Source organism: Crocodylus porosus, unplaced genomic scaffold (assembly GCF_001723895.1).
Source record: "Crocodylus porosus isolate Cpor-Errol unplaced genomic scaffold, CroPor_comp1, whole genome shotgun sequence".
Taxonomy (NCBI): domain Eukaryota; kingdom Metazoa; phylum Chordata; order Crocodylia; family Crocodylidae; genus Crocodylus; species Crocodylus porosus.
In genome coordinates, this window is record NW_017728926.1 from 2,118,117 (window position 1) to 2,141,411 (window position 23,295).

The 23,295-nt window shown below is 48.1% G+C and overlaps 1 protein-coding gene across 7 annotated transcripts in view; it reads right to left on the reverse strand.

Annotated features, from left to right (window-relative positions):
- The window catches only part of KCNAB2 (potassium voltage-gated channel subfamily A regulatory beta subunit 2), a 104,477-nt gene that overhangs the window by 51,609 nt on the left and 29,573 nt on the right, over positions 1-23,295 (reverse strand). For 4 of the 7 annotated variants that reach the window (XM_019541182.1, XM_019541185.1, XM_019541180.1 and 1 more), the window contains exons 2-3: positions 9,076-9,195; positions 8,352-8,393 (exon numbers count right to left, since the gene is read on the reverse strand). In XM_019541182.1, coding sequence (XP_019396727.1) covers positions 8,352-8,393; positions 9,076-9,152 — 119 coding nt within the window. In that variant the 5' untranslated portion in view covers positions 9,153-9,195. Of the gene's footprint in view, positions 1-8,351; positions 8,394-9,075; positions 9,196-21,172; positions 21,266-22,688; positions 22,800-23,295 lie in introns of all 7 variants that reach the window. The other 3 variants (XM_019541186.1, XM_019541184.1, XM_019541181.1) reach the window with 2 other exon arrangements.

Sequence of the window (23,295 nt, forward strand, 5' to 3'; positions counted from 1 at the left end):
TCCTGACTGCCCCCCTACATCCTCGGGCGACTGTAACATAGTCCTTCTTGGTGATGAGCCCATCTCTCCATTGGGTATATGCCTCCCTTTTAGCAAGGAGACATTCCCTCCTGCTCCCTTTGACCCTTGTTGGGATTACCTCCCTTTGAGGCAGCATCTGTATGTTGACACCTTGTTTGTATGTTCTGCACAGTAATGTAGTTGAGCTCTCCTTTCTCAACAAAATATTATCGCAATCACTACAAAGGTTTTACATTTATTGTGTCTGGTATAAAACCCCAAGCATCAGTGGCATGTTAGATTTTGCGGTATTTCATCTAAAAAGCAAAGTGCACAGAAGATGCACCATTCTCCCATCAAAACGTAACCTCAGAGGAATCAATAGCCATTAGCTTGCAAGAAGCTACTGTAAAAAGCAACAAATAAGCCTTGGAATAAATGTCAATTTATGAAATCTTTTAAAAAGTTTTCCTATTTAGGAAAAAAATGAGGCAAGCAAAATCCATATGACCACACAACAATTTGGGGGCTTTTAAAGAGCCAGACACATTTTTTTAATAGATTCATAAAATAATTGAAATTAGAATTAAAAAAAATATATACTGCATCCTCCTGCCCGCACAGGTTCACTCATTTTGACGGACTTCCCAGGGCGTTAGGTGCTTACAACACTTGCATTTGTCCTGCAGCTGATTTTTATCTTCCGCATATAGCAGCTCAATTTTCCCATCATCTTCCATATCAAAGCCCAGGATTGGAGCATTGCTTCCTTCACTACAACATTCCAGCTCTCCTACCAGCACTTGTGCGTGGGGGGGGGGGGTCTACCTATGTTAAATCTGAGTCCAGAGTTTAGGGCCAGGTCTTCTGGAGTGTGAAGAAATGTATGTAGTGAGGAAAAAGAAGGGACAAGAACATAACTGGCGCTCACATTGGTGCACGCTGCCTGATGTGCTAACAGTGAAAGCAGAAGAGGACAGCACTTCTGGACTCTCAACTAATTGATTTTCTGCTACACCCAAGACTAACATGTTGTTCTATGAGGTTTTTTCTGGCAGCTCCAGGTATGAGGAATGAAGGAGCAGCAGTGCTGAGGACGGGCAAACAAATAGCAATGAAGGATAAAGGACACCCTTGGTTTTCAAGGCGAATCATTTTTCTCTTGACCAAGGCCAGCAGCTCCAACAGGGCGTAAGCACATCTTCAGTCACCCATGCATTCTCTCCCTTGCAGTGCCCTAAAGTCCCTAAATGCTTTTAATACAAATCAAACAATGGCGAGTCTTGCCAGGAACTAGCACTGCAGTTCAGAAGGGAGGCAAGAAGTTTGGTGTGCTCTGCACCCCAGATGCCAGCATTGTTCTCGGCAGCACTTCCTATAGGATCTGTAAACTGATAATGACTTGCAAATGGGCAATTCTGCACATTATTTTTTTGGCCATATCCAATATCCAGCTGCTGTCAATGAAGAGAACAAAATCAGTGGGAGTCAGATAGGACTGTCCTGAGGGAGCCAAGGGGAAGCTGAATGGATGGCAAAGCCTGGTTATGACATGTCATGTTCTTGTGGCTTCAATGAAAGCAGGATGAACAAAAAAGTGCAGCGAAAACAAAACCACTTTAATAGTGAATATGGGATGAAAAAGTGAGATCTCACTCTGGGTTTATAAGATCTGCAGAGGTCTGAACAAAAAATGTAATAAAGTAGGAGTTACTGTTTCATCAAAATCACTGCTAATCAGAGATAATCCATCAAAAAATAAGAGTATCAGACTCAGAAAGTTCAGATACACACCGATGCACAAAGAACTGCCTCTTCCAGACCACAAGCAGCAAATAAACACACTAAAATCCTAAAATGCTTCTCATATTTGGAAGATGTAACAAGTGGATGATAATGTTTAAATAATCTCTCTCAACAAAGCAGCCACCTAACGTAAGCAGGTTAGCAGTGGACTATTTAAGTGAATTACAGCCACTTGATCCTCTAAAGAGTAAGCATAGAGCTTGCTTTAGTCCAACAGTTCAAATTTTTCTAGGACTGACTTCTCCAAGACACAAACACACTTTACAAACCCTGAATGCAACTGTATAGCTCAGTTACCTCTTTCAAGATACCAGTTTCCCAGGATTCACTCAAATCTATCATAACACCAGGTTTAAAACTAAAAAAAAATGCATAATACTTATGAGCCAGCAGCACTGATTTTAATATACTCAGTCAATTTACAAACAGAACAAGCTTAATCCTGACACGTACCAAGCTCTGTACTGGTTGCTTTTGTAACAGATTTGTTTCTCATTTACCTATAGTTGAAAAACAGATGAACTTAAGTTCTTTCTTCTACCAAAGAAGCAGGCATCTTACTTTGAAATAAATACAAGAGGCTGAAGATTACTTGCTGCTTTAGGAAGGCTCAGATGTATGTATATACTTCAAAGAGACCAAAGGGACTCTGCAGCTCCTGATCCTACAGCTTCAAGACGAACATAAACTCACCCGCTTTCTTGGAATCCTGCTCATTAAAAAAGAAACTTATAGCTTATCAGGGCTTTGTGAGATAGTTATAAAGACAGCACAGCTGGGTTTTTTTTTTATTATGGGAGTGTCGGCACTAAGCGTCCAACACAATTGGTGAATAAGGCAAGTCTCTCCAGAGTCAAGTTTTAGCAGCACTCCATTAGTTCTATTAGGGTATTTTCCTCTTAGCAAACAGAAGCTAAATTATTAATGACCTCCTCCTCCTCTAAAAGCCTGTGGATGTGCAGCTGGCTTTATGAATACTGGCAACATTACTTTTTGTAAAGCAGATTTTTGCCAGAACCTATGGAAGGCCCAGTAACAGGTTCCATTTCTAACAAGCTGGGGCTGTAACAAAGGTACACTGTGATAATGCACCAGGAAGTGAACCCAGGGAACTGTGCTTGGACTCCTTTGGATTTAACAGATACGCTGGTGCAAAAGCACTGCCAATGATAACATAAGCCTCGACAAGGTGAAAAATCAGAAGCAAAAACTCTCCTCCATGATGGTGTTCGAAAACAAAGCTAAAAGCAATTCTGTTATACACAGGGAGACAAAAAATCTCCTATTGTTATGAGAGCTACAGTTCTGTTGAGACACTCATTGCAAACCTCTAATGAATCCAATTTGACATCCTGAAAAGGTCTGCTTCATGGGGAAATGTTCCAAGCTGAGTCTCAGCCCAGAGTTGACTTGGTTTGGAAATCTGGAGCCAAAAACATGCATTCTGGTTCAGTTGTGCCCACGTGACAACAGAAACCAACCCAAATCTCTCATCATACAGTAGAACCATTAAGGCTCTTTGGATGGAACCAACAAACAAATAACATCTGTACGTTGAGACTTGCTCAGTGATTAGCCTCATAGGTAACCAGCCTCCCAGCCACTCAGTGAAAGAGCAGAGCACCAGGATTCAGCTGGCCCTGGGTGGCATGGAGTCCCCACTAGGCAAGAACTCCAACACTTTGTAACAGGATGGTAGAGAATCTATAGAAGAGCTATAGAAGAGCAACATACAGGGATGTTGGTGTGGTGTCTGCTCTGTTCTTTCCACTGTGGAGCTGAATTCTTTTCTGCCCCAAGCTACGGTAGAAGGGGAAGGATTGGAGCAGGGGGAAAATGAACACAAAAAGCTCAAGACAGCTACTACATTCTAAATGCTTCAAAATCAGGAGGAGGAAAAGCTCGAGTTGGGGGCTAAGCTCTCTGGTCTAAGTTGTGCTCAATATGGAATTAGCTACAGGTTCTGATGGTACTCCGACAACCCTGCCTCTGGCCCCTAGTGGAAGTTGTGGCAGCCTCGGTTCTGCTCCAGTCTACATGCAACTATGATGGAAGAAAGAATGCACCCATCATGCCAGATGGGCAGCAAAAACACTCCAAGGCTGAAATAAGCTGAAGACAAAAGAAGAACAACCACAAAAACAGAAGCTGGGTATGGAAAACCCCCAAAGACCTGAAACAGAGGATGCCAATCCTATAAAAGAACACTTTGAAAATGCCTAGTTGGGTAAGTCTCTTTCTCTACTGCTGTTTCATCAGAGCACAGATGCATCTGTTCACCCCAGTCCAGCTGTTATCTTCAAATCTACTATCTTTAAATCATCATCTACTCAGTATGCCCGGATTGGCCATCCTGGGTTGATATTGAGCAACTATTGCTGGTAACTATATCTGGTGTATGTGTAAATAAAATGGTTGTTTTGTATATGTGTATGCCTATGTGTAATGATGTGTATGATGTGTGTGTTTCTTTGAATAGCGTGTCTGAACCTTTAAGTCCAACTCAGGTAATCAATAAACACAGCACCTTGCCTTATCTCCCTTTATATAGTCTTGCTCCTGATTTGAGCAATTGGCAATTTAAGTAACACCATGATGTGCAGGCAACTAAGGACTACCAGAGATAGGCCACCTTCTTCTGCGAGAATATACTTCTTACCCCAGCTGGGAATGGGGCTGTGTCGACCCATCCATGTTGAGCCTATGCCCCCAGGAAGTCTTCCACACAAGGGGAACCATGGTCAGCTATCCTTTCCAACTTGTTAGCCTCCTGGCACAGGACAGTAGGGCCAGAGTGTGGTCAGGAACTGGCCTGTCAATCTCTGTGGAGGCCTCACCATGCTGTCAAAATAACCTTAAAACATTGGGCCCAATTCTATCCAATGCTGATCAGCAGGGATCTGGGTTTTCCACTTCCTAAGAAAAAATGGAGAAAAACACAGATTTCCCCCTTTACTAGAGGAAAATGCAGATTTCTCATTTTAACAGAGAAGCCTGTGGATTTTGCAGTTTTACAAAGAGCTCTCTGCAGGCTAGCAGAGTTCCAGTCGGTGCTACAGGGAACAGCAGGGCAGCACGGGGATCTCCTTGCACTGCCCTGGACATGTCCCCTGCCCTGGTGGTAGCAGCAGGGGCAGTGGTGTGGGGTTGCACCCCTCTGCTGCTGTGTGGGCATGGGATGTGTCACCAGGGCAGCGTGGAGCTTGCAGAGGCAAGGAGATTCCTGTGTGGCCCCCCTGTTCCCTCCAGCCAGGTTGTACTCGCTGGGCTGTGGAGGCGCCAGGGGAGGGCAGTAGGACTGGGAGCCCAAGCCTGCAGCAGGCAGCCCATGCCTGCCCCTGCCCCATGCACAGATCTGGGGGGCAGGGGTCCTCCCTGCTCCTTCAGGAGTGTGTGCAGTGGCAGGGAGCTGGCCCCCCAGCCTGAGCTCACAGCAGGCAGGCAGCATGGAGGAGAGCCAGCCTCCGCTCTGTTGCAGCAGCTGCTACCTCTTGCTGGGGCGGAGGGCTGTGGACCAAGGTCCCTGGCCCTTCAGCCCTGGAGCATGGCTGTGTTTGCCGATTGGGGTGTGTTAGCATGATCTTGTGATGTGTGTTGAGGCAGGGTCAGGTCCCAAGAGAGCATATATCATGTGCAACAAATGGAAGACTGGAAGGGACTAGACTAGAAAGACTAGAAAGTTTCTCTCCTTCACGCGTTAACAACGCATAGGTGTGGGCCCAAACAAATCATCTGAATGATTCATTAGGACTTCTTCCACACCGAGAACTTTCCAGATTACCATAAACCAGGTGCTGACAGCTCAAGGTAATAAAGATGTATTTACAAAAAACTATATGCATTAATTGCGCAGCACTGATGAGTAATGCTTTCACTTTAATTAGACAGTTGTTTCTGTGCATGTTACTGCATAGTGCCTATAGCCCTGATTGATCACCACGTCTTATTTATAAATACATGCAGAGAAAAACTTCATCTGTTAGCAGTTCAAAAAAAGAAGCGGTGCAAAAAACTGTTCACAAATGTGCGCACCATGTCTCTCTCTCAGGTTTTCATCTCATCTCTTTCTCTCGCACCCTACCACACTTTCATTCTGTTCCATTCACACAGCAAGACATAAGTACAATGAACTGGAAACAAAATTTTTACCCATTGAAAAATAAAAGGAAGGGCTCCATTCCTGAGCATGTACTGAAAGCAGTCTGGGACTCTGATCACCAGAAGCTCTGTTTGGAAAAGCCCTGGATTCCAGTTTGTCGCTAGTACCAGCCACTGGCAGCATTAGCAACTTTTTCTTGTATGCCCTCAGCACAGACTGGGGCAAGGGGAAGTGGTTTCTTAATTTTAGACATTAAAAGGCTGGGAAAAAATGCTACCGTTTTTTTGATGCAAGCTGATGACATTTCTCTTAAAGCACACACTAGATGAATGGGGGCTGGCCAGGATCCCAGAGGGACTCTAGGGAAAAACTAATAGGTCTGGTCTGAGCCTACACATTACTGCTCATGTACAGCAGTTCCCACTCTGACAAATACAGATGAGGTGCTATGCAGTCATAAGCTGGCAGAAGTGACACCAACATGTTTTGTATTTTGTATATCTGGACGCCATGACAAAGAATGTTGCTTTCATCTTGGTCCACATGCAGCAGGCTCACAGAACAGCAGAAAGCCATGCTGTAGCAAACCTGAAAGAAACATTGGGAGGTGGATCCCAGGCTTTCCTGAACTGCTGATTCAATGCAAACCTACATTTCCAGGAGACTAGAGGGGAAGATAGGAATGAAGCCGTTTGGGCCAAAGGGACTTTTCCCTGGCTAGCCCTGACCTGAAACCTCTGTAAAATGAAGACAGAGGGTGCACACAGATGTGACAATTTTTGCCCAATCTGGTCCAGAATGTGGTGTACAGCCATGACCAAACATAAGTGCACAGCTGCAGACCACTTTAAAAGAGCTCGATCCCATGACAATCTGAACCCTCATTGCATGAGGATTCAGATGAAGGTGCTCCGAAGTGGAGCACCTTCATTAATTTCTGTCTGTGCACACTGGGAGCAGGTCTTGGCTGATGCAGCCCAGCAATAGTCCCCATGCTATTTTCAGAATGGGGGCTGGGGTGGGCGGAGGAGGGGAGTGGAGGGAGTTCATTTTGGGGGTTGCCTAGCTGGCACTGGAAGGTGGGGTAGGGTGGGTGTATTGGAGCTCCCCACCTTGGGGAGCTCCAATCAACCTGTCCCCCTACTCCAGCTTGACTGGGGAAGCCCCAGAACGAGCTCCCTTCCCTGCTTTCTCCCCTCTCCCATCTACAAACAGCACTCAAGCTGTGTGTGTGTGGGGGTGGGGGTGGGGGGCAGAGCTAGGGGAGAAAGACTGCAGAGATACGGCTTGTCTCCCTGGATGGGCCCCAAATTGGAGCCAATCCTCCACCCTCCTGACCCAACAGCTAACGTCTGTTGCCTTGGGTGGATCGGTATAACTCAGGGGTAGGCAACGTTTTTTGGCCAGTGTGCCAAAAAACTCACAGTGTCTACCTTGGAAGGTGCCGGAGTGCCGACGTGCTGGAGCCTGGAGCAGCTGTTTGCAGCCTCCCAGCTGCAGCTGGCCCACGGAGCCTGATCTGTTTGCAGCAGGGCTTGTAGCCTCCCAGCTCCCTGCTGGGAGCAGCCTGGGCTCCGTGGCTAGCAGCAGCTGCTTAGAGCCCGGGTTGGAGGTGGTGTGCCGAGCAAAATGGCCTTCATGCCATGCTCAGCACATGTGCCAGGGGTTGCTGACCCCTGGTCTAACTCATGGTGTTTTCTGCAAAGCACCGTGAGTTAGGTCGGGAAACTGCATTTCTGTCTGCACCTACAATGCCGCAGGCTTGCAGTCTTCTCTTTTGCCTGTTTTACCACTATTCTGCAGAACCTGTTTTTCACCAGAGAGAATCAGGCCTTTTTAAGGTGTCTCAGGCCAGGCATCCACAAATGGAGACACTCACAACAAAGGATAAGATTCTACTGCCCTTTTTGGCTCACGTAATGCATCTGGAAAAGGTCAAATCAGCCCATACCACAGAGATAAGAAGTAAGGAAGGGGCAGGCTAGCCTGGAATTATTTCCACAACTTCACTCCTGATCTTGCAGGCACACAGACTTTCATTTGAAAGCACGTTCTACTTTGCTTAATGATTGTGCGAGGAGTGCATACACATGCATTTATTATACCTACACTTAAACTGAATGCAGCCACCACAATAATGCAAACAATCATTCAGCTAATCCTCAACTGGCACAATTGAATATCCACAACAAGAACACACTGAGCCCAGCACCATCATGACAATCTGACTGCATCAGCATAGGGTGCTGGTTAAGTTTGACATGTCGAGCAGTTCCACTGTAGAATTCCCAGAGGCTGCCAGAGACGGCACCTACTGAGTTCGATGATAACCATGGGAATACAGTCCATGGGCTGAGGCTCCTTCTGAAATCAGGCTTTCTACAGTTAAGCCTGTAACTACTTTCCAGCTGCATTTTTTTTTATGAGAAGTAAAATACTTGGTTACCTGTAGAACTGCAGCTGTCGTTTGGGACTCCCGTACCGAGCACTTCCGACAGCAAGGGAAAGAAAGAAGAAACATTCCACACATCACATTAAAAGACAAGTGAAGTGTCAGACATGGACAAACCAGTCAACTCATCGTACAGTGGTTTGTGTGTGCTAGTGAGCCTCTAGGGCTCACCCCCCATCTCTATAATATTTTTAATGACTTCAGAGTTTCCCTTCACTTCGGAGCGAAAGGTTCTGCGAAAGAAGGACAACAGCTCCACCAAGTGTTAGGAAGCAGTTATCAGCACATTATCTGGTCAGGCTACCTGCAAATGGCTTCTGGCTCACATAATATAACAGAACATCCTGCAAACATGTACAAAAGGTGGATATAGGTAACGTACAGGTAAGCCCTTTAGTGAAGCAGAGCACTTAGAAAGAAATACTGAAGAGCAACTGACTTGAGGTAGCCCACAGCAGAGCCCTGAGAGGTACTCCAATGTTGCTTGCTCTACCAAGGGTTTGTGCAGCTCTGGACAATTATTTTTCACCAACACATTCAAAAAGCACATGAAGGATTTTATGTCATTGTTGTGTCTGCCTCAAGCCACTGCACCAATCACAATACCCAGTTCTCTGAAAACCGCTAAAAATGTTACCCCTTGACTCCCACGAAAAATGTATCTCTGCCCCATGCACAGGCTAGTGGAGGAAGGTGCAGAAGCTGCTGACTGGCTCACCTGTAAATCATCCCGGGAGAGCCCGTCTGTCTTAGCGAGAGTCTGGCGGGGGAGTCAGTGGTGGATTCTGGATACATGGAGCCAGCCTCAGTTTTCAAACTCAGTCTCCTTTTTTATTCTCTAAATAATAGGGGGAAAAGTTGCAAATTAGAATGTATTGAACTTCTCCAAGCACAAGAAAGCACATTTCCCATCATTAATCTTCTTGATGAACAGGGAATATTTCTCTTGTACAGCAGACACGGGAATTGGGACTTGGGATCTATTTCTAACTCTACTGCTAAGTCCCCATGAGACACTGGGCAGGTCACTGCCCCTGGGAATCACAAATGGTATTGAGACCACTAGTCTGCTGCCATTCCCAGGGGTTGCAAGGATCCTCCTGGAGCATCATAATCAGCAGAAGAAATCTCAGCCTGGCCTTAGTTTGTCTGTGGCTGGTTTAGGCCTCACAGCAGGACCAGCTGTACAGTTCAACTCTGCTTAAGCTAGCTGTGGTTGTCTTTGTTTATGCTGTTTCCCTTTCTGCCTTTTGATTTTCTTGAACTCCCCATTGCTCTTCTCTTATGCAACAGGCTGATGAGCTTCCCACATCTATGGCTTTGTCTTGCCCCCTTTACTCTTCTTTACTCACAGTCTCTCTCTCTTCATATCAAAACTTCCTCATCAAGCCTTTTGACTTCAGCTATAGTCTTTTTGAGGCAGGCTGCTTGCAGATGTGGGGGAAAAAAAGATGCTTTACATTAAACTTGGCACGCTCTTATGGCAAGCCTGGCTCATGCCAAGAGGCAGTGCCTTAGTTACACCTGGCTTTCCCACTGTCTGTATAGATTGGGTGCTTTAGTGGAGTTTTTTGGCACTTTTATCTAACAGCTGATTCAATCAGCTGTTAGATAAAAGTGCCAAAAAGCCCTGCTGAAGGGCCCAATATATACAGCGGCTGCAGAGCTAGGTCAAACTAAGGTACTGCTGCTTCCAGTAAACCTTGTTTTTTTCCACATCTGCCAGTGCTCATAGTGACCAGAACTGAATGTACTTTAAGTACCAAAGCAGATGAGCATCGTTGGGTGACATAATGCCTAAATTGTTGCTACCTCTGTGCAGAAACACCAGGGCAATAAGCACATGGTCATCTTAAACACATGTGGAATCCCAATGAATTCAAACAGAACCAATTCCATGCTTAAAACTAGAGCACCTCTGTAAACCTTGGCAGGCTCAGGGCATTCGTCTCTAAAATAGTCACTCACACTTCCCTGAGTTACTCTGTAGCTCAGGGATCATGGTGAAGTGGTTACTCATCAGTTGTGACTTGCAACTCCAGAAAGAGGATACACTTCACATTACCATTGCCTGCAGAGGAGAAAGCAAAGGGGAGTATGATGCAGGATGAAAAACAACAGCCACCTACAAATGACAGCTGGGGCTGCTGTGCTGGGAGGGACTCTGTGTGGAGCTGTCACTCTATGGGACGCCCGCCCCTCTGGTACTTGACTTTCTATTTTTAACTAGTTAACTGGCCTGAACAGTTAATCCTATTTCCTTCCCCATGCTAAAATAAACCCCAAAAGCCAACCGCAGAACAATTCCACTCCAAGGCAAAGCTCTGTTTCCTAGGTAGCTTATTGCCTCTTACAGATGGTACTTATTTAGCGTATGCGGTTTTGGCATATTATTTCAGCCATCTTAAGGCGATGTCATCACCAGTGCAAAGAGCTTGAAGGCCACCAGGTAGCACAGTAAATGGACATAAGTCAACAATGTGGGGCATTGAGGCACAGTGATCCTGTCCAGTTTGAAAATAGTTGAGAAGGGCCCAATAATGGTGTGGCCAGTTAAATCCTGGTTGACTGACTGTAGGATCAGAGATGATTGTGGTGATTGACTGGTGCTTGTGCTCACCATTCTTCACGCTATTAAGTAAGAACAAGTCAAAGGGCTTTGAAAGGGTGGACCATACGGGGTGTTTTGAGGGGAGCCGAGGTATTGTTGGGTAGAAATGTCCCAGTGCACTGGCAGTGCAGGATTATCCCAGAGTCTGGCTAGTAAATTTACTTCACCATTTGTGTGGTGGAGATGAGGGGGAGCAATGTTACTGGGGACTAGTACCCATGGGAGTTACAGCCAGGGACAGACCATCATATTCCATTAAGTGCATTGTGTGCTGTGACCTCATGTGCTCTCTGCTTAAAATTAAGTGAGCGAAGCAACGCACTGCTCCGCTCCCATGCCTCTTTCAAGTGCCTGAACTTCTATTTAAAACATCAGCAGATTTCGCTGTGAACATCACACTGACTCTTAGCAGCTTTCTCCCTCAGTAAGCCTGGAAAAAAACCCAGACTCCAGAGCAAGTGGTGAAGTCTGACATAGGCCATATGCTCTGTACTGCTGTGGTTTCCAAGCCTTGTGGAACCTGTGATACTCCGAAGTTGAGAATTACAAGACAAATGATGTAAAGGAACAGGTCTGTAGGGCTCACAGAGGGGAAGGTAGCCAGGCGTGCCTGGAGGAGGGAAGCCTGGGTATGAATGGGAATACAGCTGTTCCTGGGTGCTGGAGGCCCACCTTGAAACAGCCGCAGTTTGCGCAGCTCAGACCATCCAATTTCAGATGGGGAGTTACCCTCCTTATTTGCCAACCCTTCACCACAAGGAAGGCAGAACAAGAGAGAACAGACCTGTCACACAGAATAGATAACTGCAGAGCATGGAGCTGTGCTACTGAGATGCTGACCTGGATGGGAGATGCTTTAAGACCACAGAAGGAAACTATGAAGACGACAGATTCTTGGAATAACAACTGTTTTGCCAGGGAGTGTGGGGGGTGAATGCGTGCGCAACGCTTTTCTGCCATATGGGTTTCCTTCCTGGACTTGCTCGTGATCAGAGAAATGGGATTACAACATCAGCCACCGCAGCAGAAGACAAGCCCTACAATAAAGTGGGCTCACAGAGGGGAAGGTAGCCATTTCCATAAAATTGCATGATTTGCATTCCTGTTAATGGTCAGAAGGGAAATTCAAGATTATTATTTTTTAAAAGAAAAACCATCTTTCGGCCTGGACATGGACTCTGTGAAGACTTACTGGCATGAGGAACTCCTCTGCCAGATCTGCCCCACTCCATTTACAGCGTGGTTTGAACAAGCCCATGCCAAAGACCGTGTGAACATTTCTTCCAATTTAACCCAGACTTATTTTGTTCTACCCTAAGTCAAGCAGGTGGAGGCCTCCTCTATCTCAAAATAAGCTGCTCCTAGACTGAAATCATAGGATCTGCACAGAGCTCTGCACCAGCTGAAATACACCAAAGTACTGACATTGGTTCAAGTTTCTGTGCAAGCCAGGCCTTCAGCACACGTAATTCAAAGCCTTTGTGGTCTGGGCATCAGGCACACTGCTGCACATGTACACTTGTCTGCCAGGGGTTTCTCTTCCACAAACACATCTGTGGGGTAGAGAAACCTGAACATGTGGTTTCTTGCACCTGTGCCTTCTCAAATGACTTGTTCCTCCGGTTATGGGTTCAGCAGCCTCAGACGACTAGCTGCAATTGCCCAGGTGACAAAGTGCAGGCTCAGCTCCAGCCAGGTGCTGCTTTAATGAAGCTTCTACCCCTTTTTGGCTCCCTCTTTTCCTTTCTTTTTTGTGTGACAAGGTATTTAGCAGAATTCGCAAGTGCTTCTGTTATGATCTTGGACTTGTAACCCCTGGGCTGTCAACCAAGTGCCACCCCAGCCCTCCAGCCTTTGGAAGTTAGCAAAGGGGAATCATGCAGAAGATCCCACCCAAAGCACCATGCGGAAAGCAACTGCACAGAACCCCCATCCCAAAGAGCACCCTGTACAGCCTGCCACTAATCTGTGCCTGGCTGAGGAGAACGGGGGAATGCAAACAACAGAGTGCTACGCATCACAACAGACTGAGGGAAAGCTTCTGATAGGAGAGTCAGGGCAGAGTGAAAAAGAATATTAGAAACAAAAGCAGGGAGCAAAGTTGAGATGGAGACATCAGCTAGTCTGCAGACAATTCAAGTAGTTCTGCCTCCTTCCCATTCCTTGCCAGCCAAAACAAAATGCTCAAAGCAAGGAAATCAGCTGCATTTCCCCACTCCCCACCTGCAATAGCCACTTGTTCTCATGAGAAACTGCAGAGGCTGGGCAAGCAAGACAGAGGATGCCTCACAACAGCAGGTGAGGAAAGAAGCCTAGAGTATGGCCAGGAAATGCCCCCTTTTCACAGACTGCAGGGCTGCAGACAAGAAATGGTCTCAGACAGCCATGGGCTCCTGCACAGCCAGCGTGGAGCCTTCCCACCCTGCATGCCCTCCCACCCCCAGAAAGGGAACATAACAGAGCACGCTCAGGAAAGCAAGTGGGCTAAGATGTTTATCCTGCATTTGCTCACATGCTTCAGATCTCTCCCTAGGCGCTCTGGAGGGAAGCATGGTTTGGCGGCATGTAACATTTATTCTCTAAGAACTGCATGTCCCCTTTTAATTCTACATCCGTGCGGTGCTGTCTGCTGTCAGGCCCCTTCTCCTAGTTTGGCCCATTACTGCAGAAACACTTAGTGCCCTTTTATACACATTAGCTTTTATTTCATTTTTAAAAGGGGTTTCCTTCCCAACGAGAAGCGCTTTCAGGTGAAAATCACCCCCGTGCTTTTATCCCACAGAGAAAATGAAACATTTCCCTAAACCTTCTCCAGCATCCTTCAGGAACTCTGAATTCCAGACACAGGCACACAGCGCTCCGACCTGACCAGAATGCAGAGCAGACTCCCAGCTGCTCTGCAGCTGGGGCTACCCAATAGAAATCAACTGCATCAGTTAAGTAACCAATCCCTCCAGGGACCCAGCTTCTTAAAACGCGATGCTGAAAATAACGTAGCACAAGTTACAGCCCCTGCACCAAAACTGCAGGGCTCAGAACATGAGCAAGGCAAGGAAGCGACCTGCAGCACTGGAGAGCTCACCCCAAAACTCAGCTGCTACGGGACGACCCAGAGAGAGAGCTGTGCCCCGGGACCAAGGGGTCTCAGCAAGAATTCTTCTTACCGAGCAACATGTGAATGGATATTCTCTCTGGAAACGGCACCATTGCTGCTAGAGCTGGTACAGGAATAAAGCAGTCATGCCTCCTAAGAAGTGGCTATTTATTTATTCCAGGGCTCAGAGCACAAACTCTCCCCTTCAAAGGAGAAGGGGGTGGGGGCCTGTACCTCCTCTAGTATTGAGGGAACTCCCATTTCTTAATGATGGCTCCAGATCAGAGACTTTGTGGCATGCCCAAACACTTGGGACACAGAGACAGGAGATGCAGAAGGGTGGGAACCCAGGTCATTTCCTGCCCTGTCACTGCCTGCCACAGTACTTGCATACAGCATGTGAAATGACAGAAGAAGGGCTGCAAACAGTGCTGTTGGGGAGAGAAAGGTACAAAGCGTATGCTGAAAGAAATGTGGCAGGTGGGGAGGAGGGATCAGACAAAGGCATGAAGAGAAATGGCATCCCAAGGGGCTGGCATTACACAACTCAGGGAGCAAGGCTTCTGGTCCATTAGCTGGTCAAACCAGTCACAATCCATATTGCAAGCTGTCTTGTGCATGTGATTTATTGCATACATGTGCCTCAAGCATGTGAGCAGCTGCATTCTTAATACCAAATATACTCATTAACAGGGGTAAAAGTTTTCAGTCTACAACAGAAAAATGTGGTAAAACCCCGATGTTCTCATTTTAAAGGAGAAAAACCTGGATTTTCTCATTTTAAGGAAACAGTGGGTTTCCCCTTGCAGGTGAGCACCAAGAGTTCCAGTCTGCAGGGGGAAGCAGTCAGGCAGCGGCTCTCATGGGCATGTGTGCATGCACATACACACAGCAGCCAGGCAGCCTAGAGAGCAGCTGATGGAGGGAGAGACTGAGGACCCCACAGTGAGGGAGGGAATAAGCAGGGCTGGGGCTGGGACTGGTTCCCAGTTGGGGTGGTGTGTGGGGTTTGGAGCCTCGGGCCAGAATGCGTGGCCACGTGCCCCAGTCAGGGAATGGGACTGGCCCCATGGGCAGCTCATTTGGAAGGTGGCGGGGCAAGGGGCTGGCTCCCCATTGCTGTATGCATTCCTGGGAGCCTATGGGGGCATATACCCCCCCATATTTGTGCATGGGGCAGTTGTGGGCAGCCTGCTGCAGGCTCAGGCTCCCTGCCCTGCTCCTGGGGCCTCCACAGCTCAGTGGGTGAGACTCGGCACAGCAGGGGTCTCTTTCTCACTCTGAGCACTCTACCATGCTCAGAGTCCCTGCTCTATTCCCTTTCTCTCTCTGCTAACCGCAACAGGATTCCAATTAATTCTTTGGATTCCAGAGCATGCCAGGCACTCTACCGGTGAAGGCTCTAGTCTGGGAAGGCTTAGAATAAGCCCCAAAAGGAATAAGACACTCACTTCTCTGAAATGTCTATGGGACAGGGGTGCCTAGCTCTCTTAGGCCATTTCAAAAGTCCAAGACAAAAAAAGTGTGTTCAATTCTAAAGCTGTGCTACAGCACAGAGGAAGAGAAAACTCCTAACCTCATTTAGGAGCGAGCAGATGCACAAGCCAGTACATAAGCTTAGAAGTAAAGTGACGGCAGCATACACAAGTGATCAAGTGATCGAGAGGCTGTCTCCAGGGGCTGAGTCAGCTTCCGACAAAGGTTGGCATAGAAGCCTCAAAGCAGCAAGCAGGATCTTTGCTATCAACATGCTGCCAGCGTGAGCTCTGTCTGCACCATCATCAGAGAAGCAGAAACATAGAGGCCACCTGTGAATGATCTATCCTGTGTTCTGGTACTCAGGCTGTGCTGGGGCTTAACCTCTGTAGGCTCCAAAGCCAAGAGCCCCTCCCACAGCTGGGCCAGCTTCCTTCTCACTGGCTGCTTGAGGAAGAGAAGGCCATTAGACAAAGCCGCCTGCAGCCTGCACAGGGCAGCAGCCACATCTCTCTTCCGTTCCAAAGCACACAATTTCACAACTGCAACCTCAAACCGCCTCTGACACCAGCAGCACTGAACAAGGGAACACATGCATCACCTCTCGGGCAGCCTTCCAGCTGGACTAGAGCCTCAAACAGCCTGCATCAGGGCTGCAATTATCCCTTCCTGGGAACCTGATGCATAGGGTCACTCGAACATCATTTTAAAGCATTATCTGGATAGCCTGGATCTTATCCTACAGGATGTCTTCCAAACTTGGCCATGCAGAGAGAAGGTTCACTGATAAAAACCCTTTGTTCCAATTGCCATCCACATACTTGCCCTGAGAAGTCTGCTGGACACAGTACCACTGGCGACAGGTTCCTCCAGGGAAGGACTCAAGTGTCCCAAACCCAGGTGCACCTGCAGGGTGGTATATGGTTACTATTAACAGGTTATGGCAGCCAGTTCTGTGAGCAAAAGAACTGTTCTCAGACAGACAGACCAGAGCCCCCACAACTTGAGCTGAGTGTGCTTAGATTGCAAAAGGGAAAAAGGTGCAATCACAGCAGCCAAACAAGGCACCTGGGGCAGAGCTGTGAAGTGAATCAAGACTTGTGTTCCCGTTCAGTCTCTTAACCACAACCCCATCTTTCCTTGCATCTCTGAGCCTGCCCCACAGACACGCAGTGCTCACGGTGTGCAGTCCCTGCTTCCCCTGCCTTCCATTGCCACCGGGCCCATCCTCTCAGAGCCATCACACCACAAAATGCCTTTCAAGCTCTTTGAACCAGTGCTCTGCTCAGTCCCGGATGCTAGAGGCGCCAGGCATCCTGCGGGGCTGGGACCATTCCAAAACCGCTGCTTCTCAGCAAGACCTGGAGGAGCCAGAGCCTCCGGAAACAAGATACTCACAGCTGGGGGGAGAGAACAGGACAGAACGGAAGGAGTGTACCAAGGGCAACCTGAGACACTCCCTGGCTGGAGAAGGTTGCCAAAGGAGATTGACCCCATCAAGGTGACACCCATGGTGAGTGACTTGTGTCTCTCACTGCATACTTCTGCCAGCTCGGGAAGATGAAGTCATTAGGCGCTTCAGCTTTCTACCCTGACAACTGCATCCACAAATCTAGTAACTGACACAAGCCTAGTGCCTGTGCAAGGGCAGGATGTGCCAGGAACTTGGAATAATAAATACCCAGAAGTAAAGCTTCACATGCACTTTGTTTCTGGAGCAGCAGAGAGGAAGCTTGGCCCACTGGGTGGTGCACCAGCCTTTGTCCCAGTCCCTGCTCAACCACAAGGCCCCTGCATGATTCAGTCCCTCACAGCACCTCTCTCATCCAGGGTGCTTCCTTTCCTCCTGAGGGGATGCTGGGAACACCAGTAGAACCTGGGTGCTCAGTTATGATGGGAACAGGGCCATGTAAGGGAGGAGTGCACTAGACTTCCCGAAGTGCAGCTGGAGGGAAGAGACAATGCAGAGAGTCAGTGACTGCAAAGGATACGTAAAGACAGGTCCTCCAGCTGCATGCCCAAGCCCTCCCAGGGGACCCAGCATGGTTCTGGAGGAGCCAAGCCATAGGGTAACTGATATAGCATTGCACACACTGCTGCCCTCCTAACATGCTTCTTGCTGAGAAAGAAGCAAACAAGGGGACACGGCTGATCATTACCAGGGATCCTGGTTTTCCCTTATAAGAAAAATTGCAAATTCTCTGATAAAACCCCCCAAATCCATGAACAAAATGAAAGGCCTCTCACTCCCCACCACAGGTCCCTGGCCCTGCTCGTGCCCCTCATTCCCTCCCACAACCTCCTGGGCCCTGCTCGTGTCCCTCATGGGTCTCCCCTGCCCCCTGGGAGTGCAGAGTGGCAGGGAGCTGGCCCCACCCCCCTGCCTGCCAGATGACCCATGCATGGCCCCATCCCACTCCCTGCTGGGGCCCTGCAAACACACACTGCAGCCCCAAGCCGCACGCACTGCCTGGCTGTGCAGCAGCCCCAGCCCAACTCCCTCCCTCCCTATGGGGGCCTCAATCTCCCCCCACCCCAGCTGCTCTCCAGGCTACCTGGCGGCTGTACGCATACCAAAAATCCAGCACTTCCCTCCCACTGCTCCAGGACTGGCCGCCACTCCCCCCCACCCTCCTGGACACAGAGCGGGAAGCTTGCACGCGGCGGCTGCCACTGCCAGTCACCACCCCGTGCTGTCAATCCGTGTGCAGCCACTGCTCCGGGACTGGCCGCCACTACTCCCCGTCTTCCCCCCACTCTGCTACTGGCCACCGCGCATTTTCAAATTTCCAGCAAGTGCTTGGTCCTGAGCATGCTGGATAGATGAGGTTACACGGTACATGCACATGATGCCCCCGCCTGACCTGCCCTCCTCCCGCTCCCCTCATCTCCTTGCAGACTGGAACTCTGTCAGCTTGCAGACAGCTCTCTGCAAAACTGCAAAATCCTTGGGTTTCCCTGGTAAAATGAGAAATCCATGTTTTCCTCCAGTAAAGGGGAAAATCTGTGGTTTTCTCCATTTTTCCGTGGGAAATGGAAAACTCGGATCCCTGATCATTACTGACAGACATTCCCAGACTTTCCCCAAAGGACGTAGCTAAAGCGGTTCTGCCTACCGGAGTGAGGGAATGCCTTTTAGACAGCCTCCTGTTGTAAAGTGACCACCCCCATGAGTTTTGAAGGTGCCAGGAATCAGGTCTGTAGCCAGGCTGCAGTCCTCATAGCATCTTAGGGACAGGCACAGCTGAGAGTGCTCAGACTGGGACCAGAAGGGGTGGCAGGCAGCACTGCTGTAGGGCAAGGAGAGCAATGGACCTCCCTCTTCAGCTGCTGGACAGTGCCAGGTGCCAATGAGCCATGGGGCAACAGCAGGAGACTGATGCAGCAACAGAATTATCCCTCACAGATGCTGCTCATGTATCCCAGACCACAAGTGAGAATTTCAGCCATTCCCCACTTTGTCCTGATCCCCCACAGAAAGGCAGAGCTGGACTAGCACATACCAAGGGGGCAGCCAGGGGAAAACTAAGAGATGGGCAGGAAGCAGGGAGGGCTGCACTCTTCTGGCCAAGTCTGCTGGGCACCTGGGTCAAGGCCACTATGTCCTTTCCCTTCCAGAGAACAATTATATTCCACTGACATGCAAACCATCAGCTACCTTTCTCTGACTAAAGTGTGGATAAAAGCCTTCAGCAACAGAGGGTCAATCTGCTAGCTGGGTAGGTGGGCAGGGCACACCACCTACATATGAGCTGATCAGCAGCAGGTGAGGGTTTGGGAAGCTGAAATGAACTGTGGGGAGTGCCCTGAGGCACCCTACATGGTCTGCCACAGCTCTGCCATTCTCACTCTTTTGCTTTCGGTACTTAGGGGTCAGCTAACAAGTAGTTTACAATTCATTATACAACCTGGGGTGAGTCCTTGCATAGGCACCAGCTACTGAGTCTAAGTGAACAGGCCATGTTGTCTTTGGTACCCAATAGAATTTTACTTCCCTTGCTGATCTTCTGTGGGCCTGGCATGCCATGGGACCAAAGCAGCATTATATTACAGCTCCCTGACCCTATTTGAGAGTCCAGCTGAAGTCTCCAACTGCCATTTATGCAGTAACCAGGACCAAATCCTAGGAAAAACAGGATAAGCTGAGATCTAGAGCTCGCTAGACACAGTGGCCTGAAAACAAGAAAGAGAAACTAGACCATCACTGAAACATTTCTCTGGTTTGCAGTATCACCAGTGTCAGTCTGGAAAAGCACTGTCCTACATACCATGTTACTTAACCAACTTACGGCACAGTCATACTAGGTTGAACTGTCTCTTCAGAAGAAGCTAACCAGCATGTATTTTGTTGCTATGCTGGTGGTTGATTTAGATAGGAGGAAGGACTTTGCTCTCTGCATTTCACAGAAACCCTTTACTTTAAAATGCCTGCTTGAAGTTACATAAGCCAGTGCAAGCAGTTTAGATTCCCCTCCAGATTAAAAAAAAAGTTACTTTTTGTGCAAGAAGATTGATAAAAGTCTCAGATCAGATGCATATTCCAGGAGATATTTTGGGAGAGTCTGAGGGATAAAAAAACCCAAAGTAAAACCACTGGTAGTGCCTTTCCACTAGGCTGCACATGCAGTGGAAAGGTGAGGGAGGTGGCTGGCATACTTCCTGTTCCATTTTTAGCACAAAAAAGGTAACACATTCTCAGTGTCACTTAGTAAAAGACTCACGCTGGGGAAGTGGGAAGCCTCCAATCTCTAGGCTAAAGTACAAACCTGATTATCACTCATTTTTTGCTACTTCCTTTCGCTTCTTTATGACAGATTCAAATTAACGTGGTTCCTCCAGTTCCCATTCCCTCTAAACGTGTTCCCTTGTAGGACTAAGCTGGAATGCTGGCTACCATGTCAGGAACAAAGTAGGGAATGCAATGTCGCCAAAGGCTGGGATCAAATGTGCACTAGAAATTAAGCCTGGGGAAAACGCCTGGTGCAAAAACTACACAATGCTTCAGTGTGATGCTGCTCTGAAAGCATCTGACACACCCTGCTTCCGGCAGTTTCGGTTCTCACCAGCTCTCAGTAGCTACATAAATGATCAACTTCCTCATTACTTTTCTAGCCAGTGCAGTGTGAAGAAATGTGTCTTCTATTTGTCAATGTGATCTCAGAAATGCACTTTAAAAAGGCGGGACTGTTGCTGTGACACAGTCTGTTAAAAAAGGACTTCTAATTGGCTTCAGATCCTGCTCGTACACCTTGGTGCCACATCAAATTTTGTCGTTCTGCAGAATTTTACTGTATTTAAAATACTTTATTGTCCCCTGGTGTGTTGAGTGAGACCCTTACATGGTAGATGCTCTGATACAAGACAGATTTTATGTGTACACTAAGGAAGCAGAGATGGCAGAGTGGCTGGCACCCTGCAAAGGTGGTCCACAAGGGGAAGTTATTGCCTACAGAGCTATGGTCCTTGATGAAAAGGCTTAAGCTACCTGGCTGAACTTGCATATATCACTGGACAGAGGTATGTTGATGTGGAGCAGGTGATGCACAGTAACACCCTGCCCCCTTTACCGCACAGTGATAATTTTCCATTACTAAGTGCAAGGCAGATGACTTTGCTTTGGGAGAGGCAACTTACTTCGCTTTCACTGCAGGCAGTGAGGGAGCTTCTGTTTCCTCTGTTTCACAATACAGAAAGGAGTCAGTCAGTGAAATGAACAGGTGGAGAAGCCTAAGCAGGTAAAAGAAAACACTTTTTTCATACAACACAACTCAGCTGCAAAACTCAATATTGCAGGAGTGTACTGAGGCCATCAATTACCAATACTGTGCTACAGCAGTCACCCTTTAGCTGACCATCCAGTCCAAAGCCCACTGGAGTCAGCAAAAAGACTCTGTTTTGCTTCCCGGGCTTCTGTCAGCAAACACAAACTTGGAACCTTCTGCGGCTTGAGGAGAGACTGACCTTACAGGGATTGGAGCTACCGTTTCAAATGGGTGGGTGTTGCTGCACAGGTGTGGGAGTGTTCCTGAGTTGCATGGTTCTTCAACACCTGTCTCTTTTGGTTCACAGATTCCACTCTTGCAGGCATTCTCTGTGGATAATGCCTCCAACTGCTCTCCGCAGGATAGCATATAGGGCTTCTCTGCTCTCTTAAAGATTTATTAGCCTCCCCTTTTATTTTGCTGCATGGCTCAAGGTTCTCTCTGGATCAAAAGGGCTGCCAAATAAAGCACGTCCCTTCTGACCCAGTAATTCTATATTTCACTGCCAGCATGCTTAAAACCACTATGGCCAGTTTCAATTTCATTGCACTAAAAGGCTTTGCTGAAAATCCATTAGGGCTAGAGTTACTGGATAAACTTTTCTGTGCTAATGCATGGAGCTGCAGGGAACAAGACTTGTGTGTGGGACGAGGGATCTGAATGGCCTGCAGGAGGAGAAGTGAGACAAGCTTCAACCCATCTGGATCGCTCAGAAAGCCCCACAAGGATTAGTCACACTTTTCTGGAGACAAAAGTCTGTGGGTAGATGGGGAGTTTCCCTTTTGGAGACAAAGTACATTGGAATCCTCAGTCTGAAAAGACATGCTGGAATTCCAGGAAAGTCCTGGACAGATTCTCAAAGGACCCTGAAACTTTCCTTGTGATCCTGAACAGGCTTCTTGCGAACCTGTTTTCATCCCAGCCTTACCTAGTTCAGGGCCAAGAGTGTGAGCAAACATGAGAGCCACGGTGCTTGAAGAGTCTTTCTGGAAGCCCTGAGGAACCAAAGGTCCAACTGGACCAGGACAGTGGGTGGTAAAGACGACACTGCCTTGTCCAGGTCAGGCTTTTCGAAAGCATGCCTTGGAGAATGTGAGCTCTCCCCTTCAAACACTGTGTTTTTCATCCTAGCTTGAACAAGGCATGAATGGGAGCAACTGGGGCTAAGCCGGGGGTGGGTAATTACTTTGGCCAAAGGGCCGCTTACTGAGTTTTGCAAGCCATTGAGGGCTGCATGACAGGCAGTCAGGGGCAGATACATATCAATTTTCTAAATTTTTTAGGGGCCCTGCGGGTCGGATAGAATGGCCAGGTGGGCGGCATCCAGCCCATGGGCTGCATTTTGCCCACCTCTGGGCTAAGCCCTCCTGAAAAGCTGGCTGCTATACCTCAGTTCCTCTATCTGTGAAATACTTGCTGTGGGGCTGGCAGTGGTGAGAGTGAATTCATTCAGACTTGTGAGGCTCACAGACATGGCAGCAATAAGTGTCACTGGAAACCTAAAAAACAAGCAAAAATGATAGCACTCAGCCCCCCTGCAGGCCAGGATGCTGAACAAAAAACCCTGAAACTCATCTTTCTTCAAAAGATGCTTCATAAAGTAACCTTTGTTAGCTAGAGACACCATATTAGCAACAGTTTATTTCAATTAGCGCAAACAGAAACAGAATGGGAGAGATTTAGAGGAGAGACACAGGAAACATCTGCAGCAGTGCATGCATTCTATGTATGTGGTGCTTTTGCATATACCGTATTTCATGGTCCAATTTTTAACTCTTAAAATTTGACCTCGACTTATACACTGTATCACCGTCCCCTGCGAGTGGCACCGGACTCAGTGTTTGGCTGGCGCGGCTCCATCCCCTGCAAGCTGCACTGCCTGAGCTGCACCAATGCCACTTGTAGGGGATGAGGCCACACCAGCTGAGCCCTGAGCCCGGTGCTGCTTGCGGCCAGGCCAGCTGGGTGCCGAGCCCATCCCTGTCCCCTACAAGC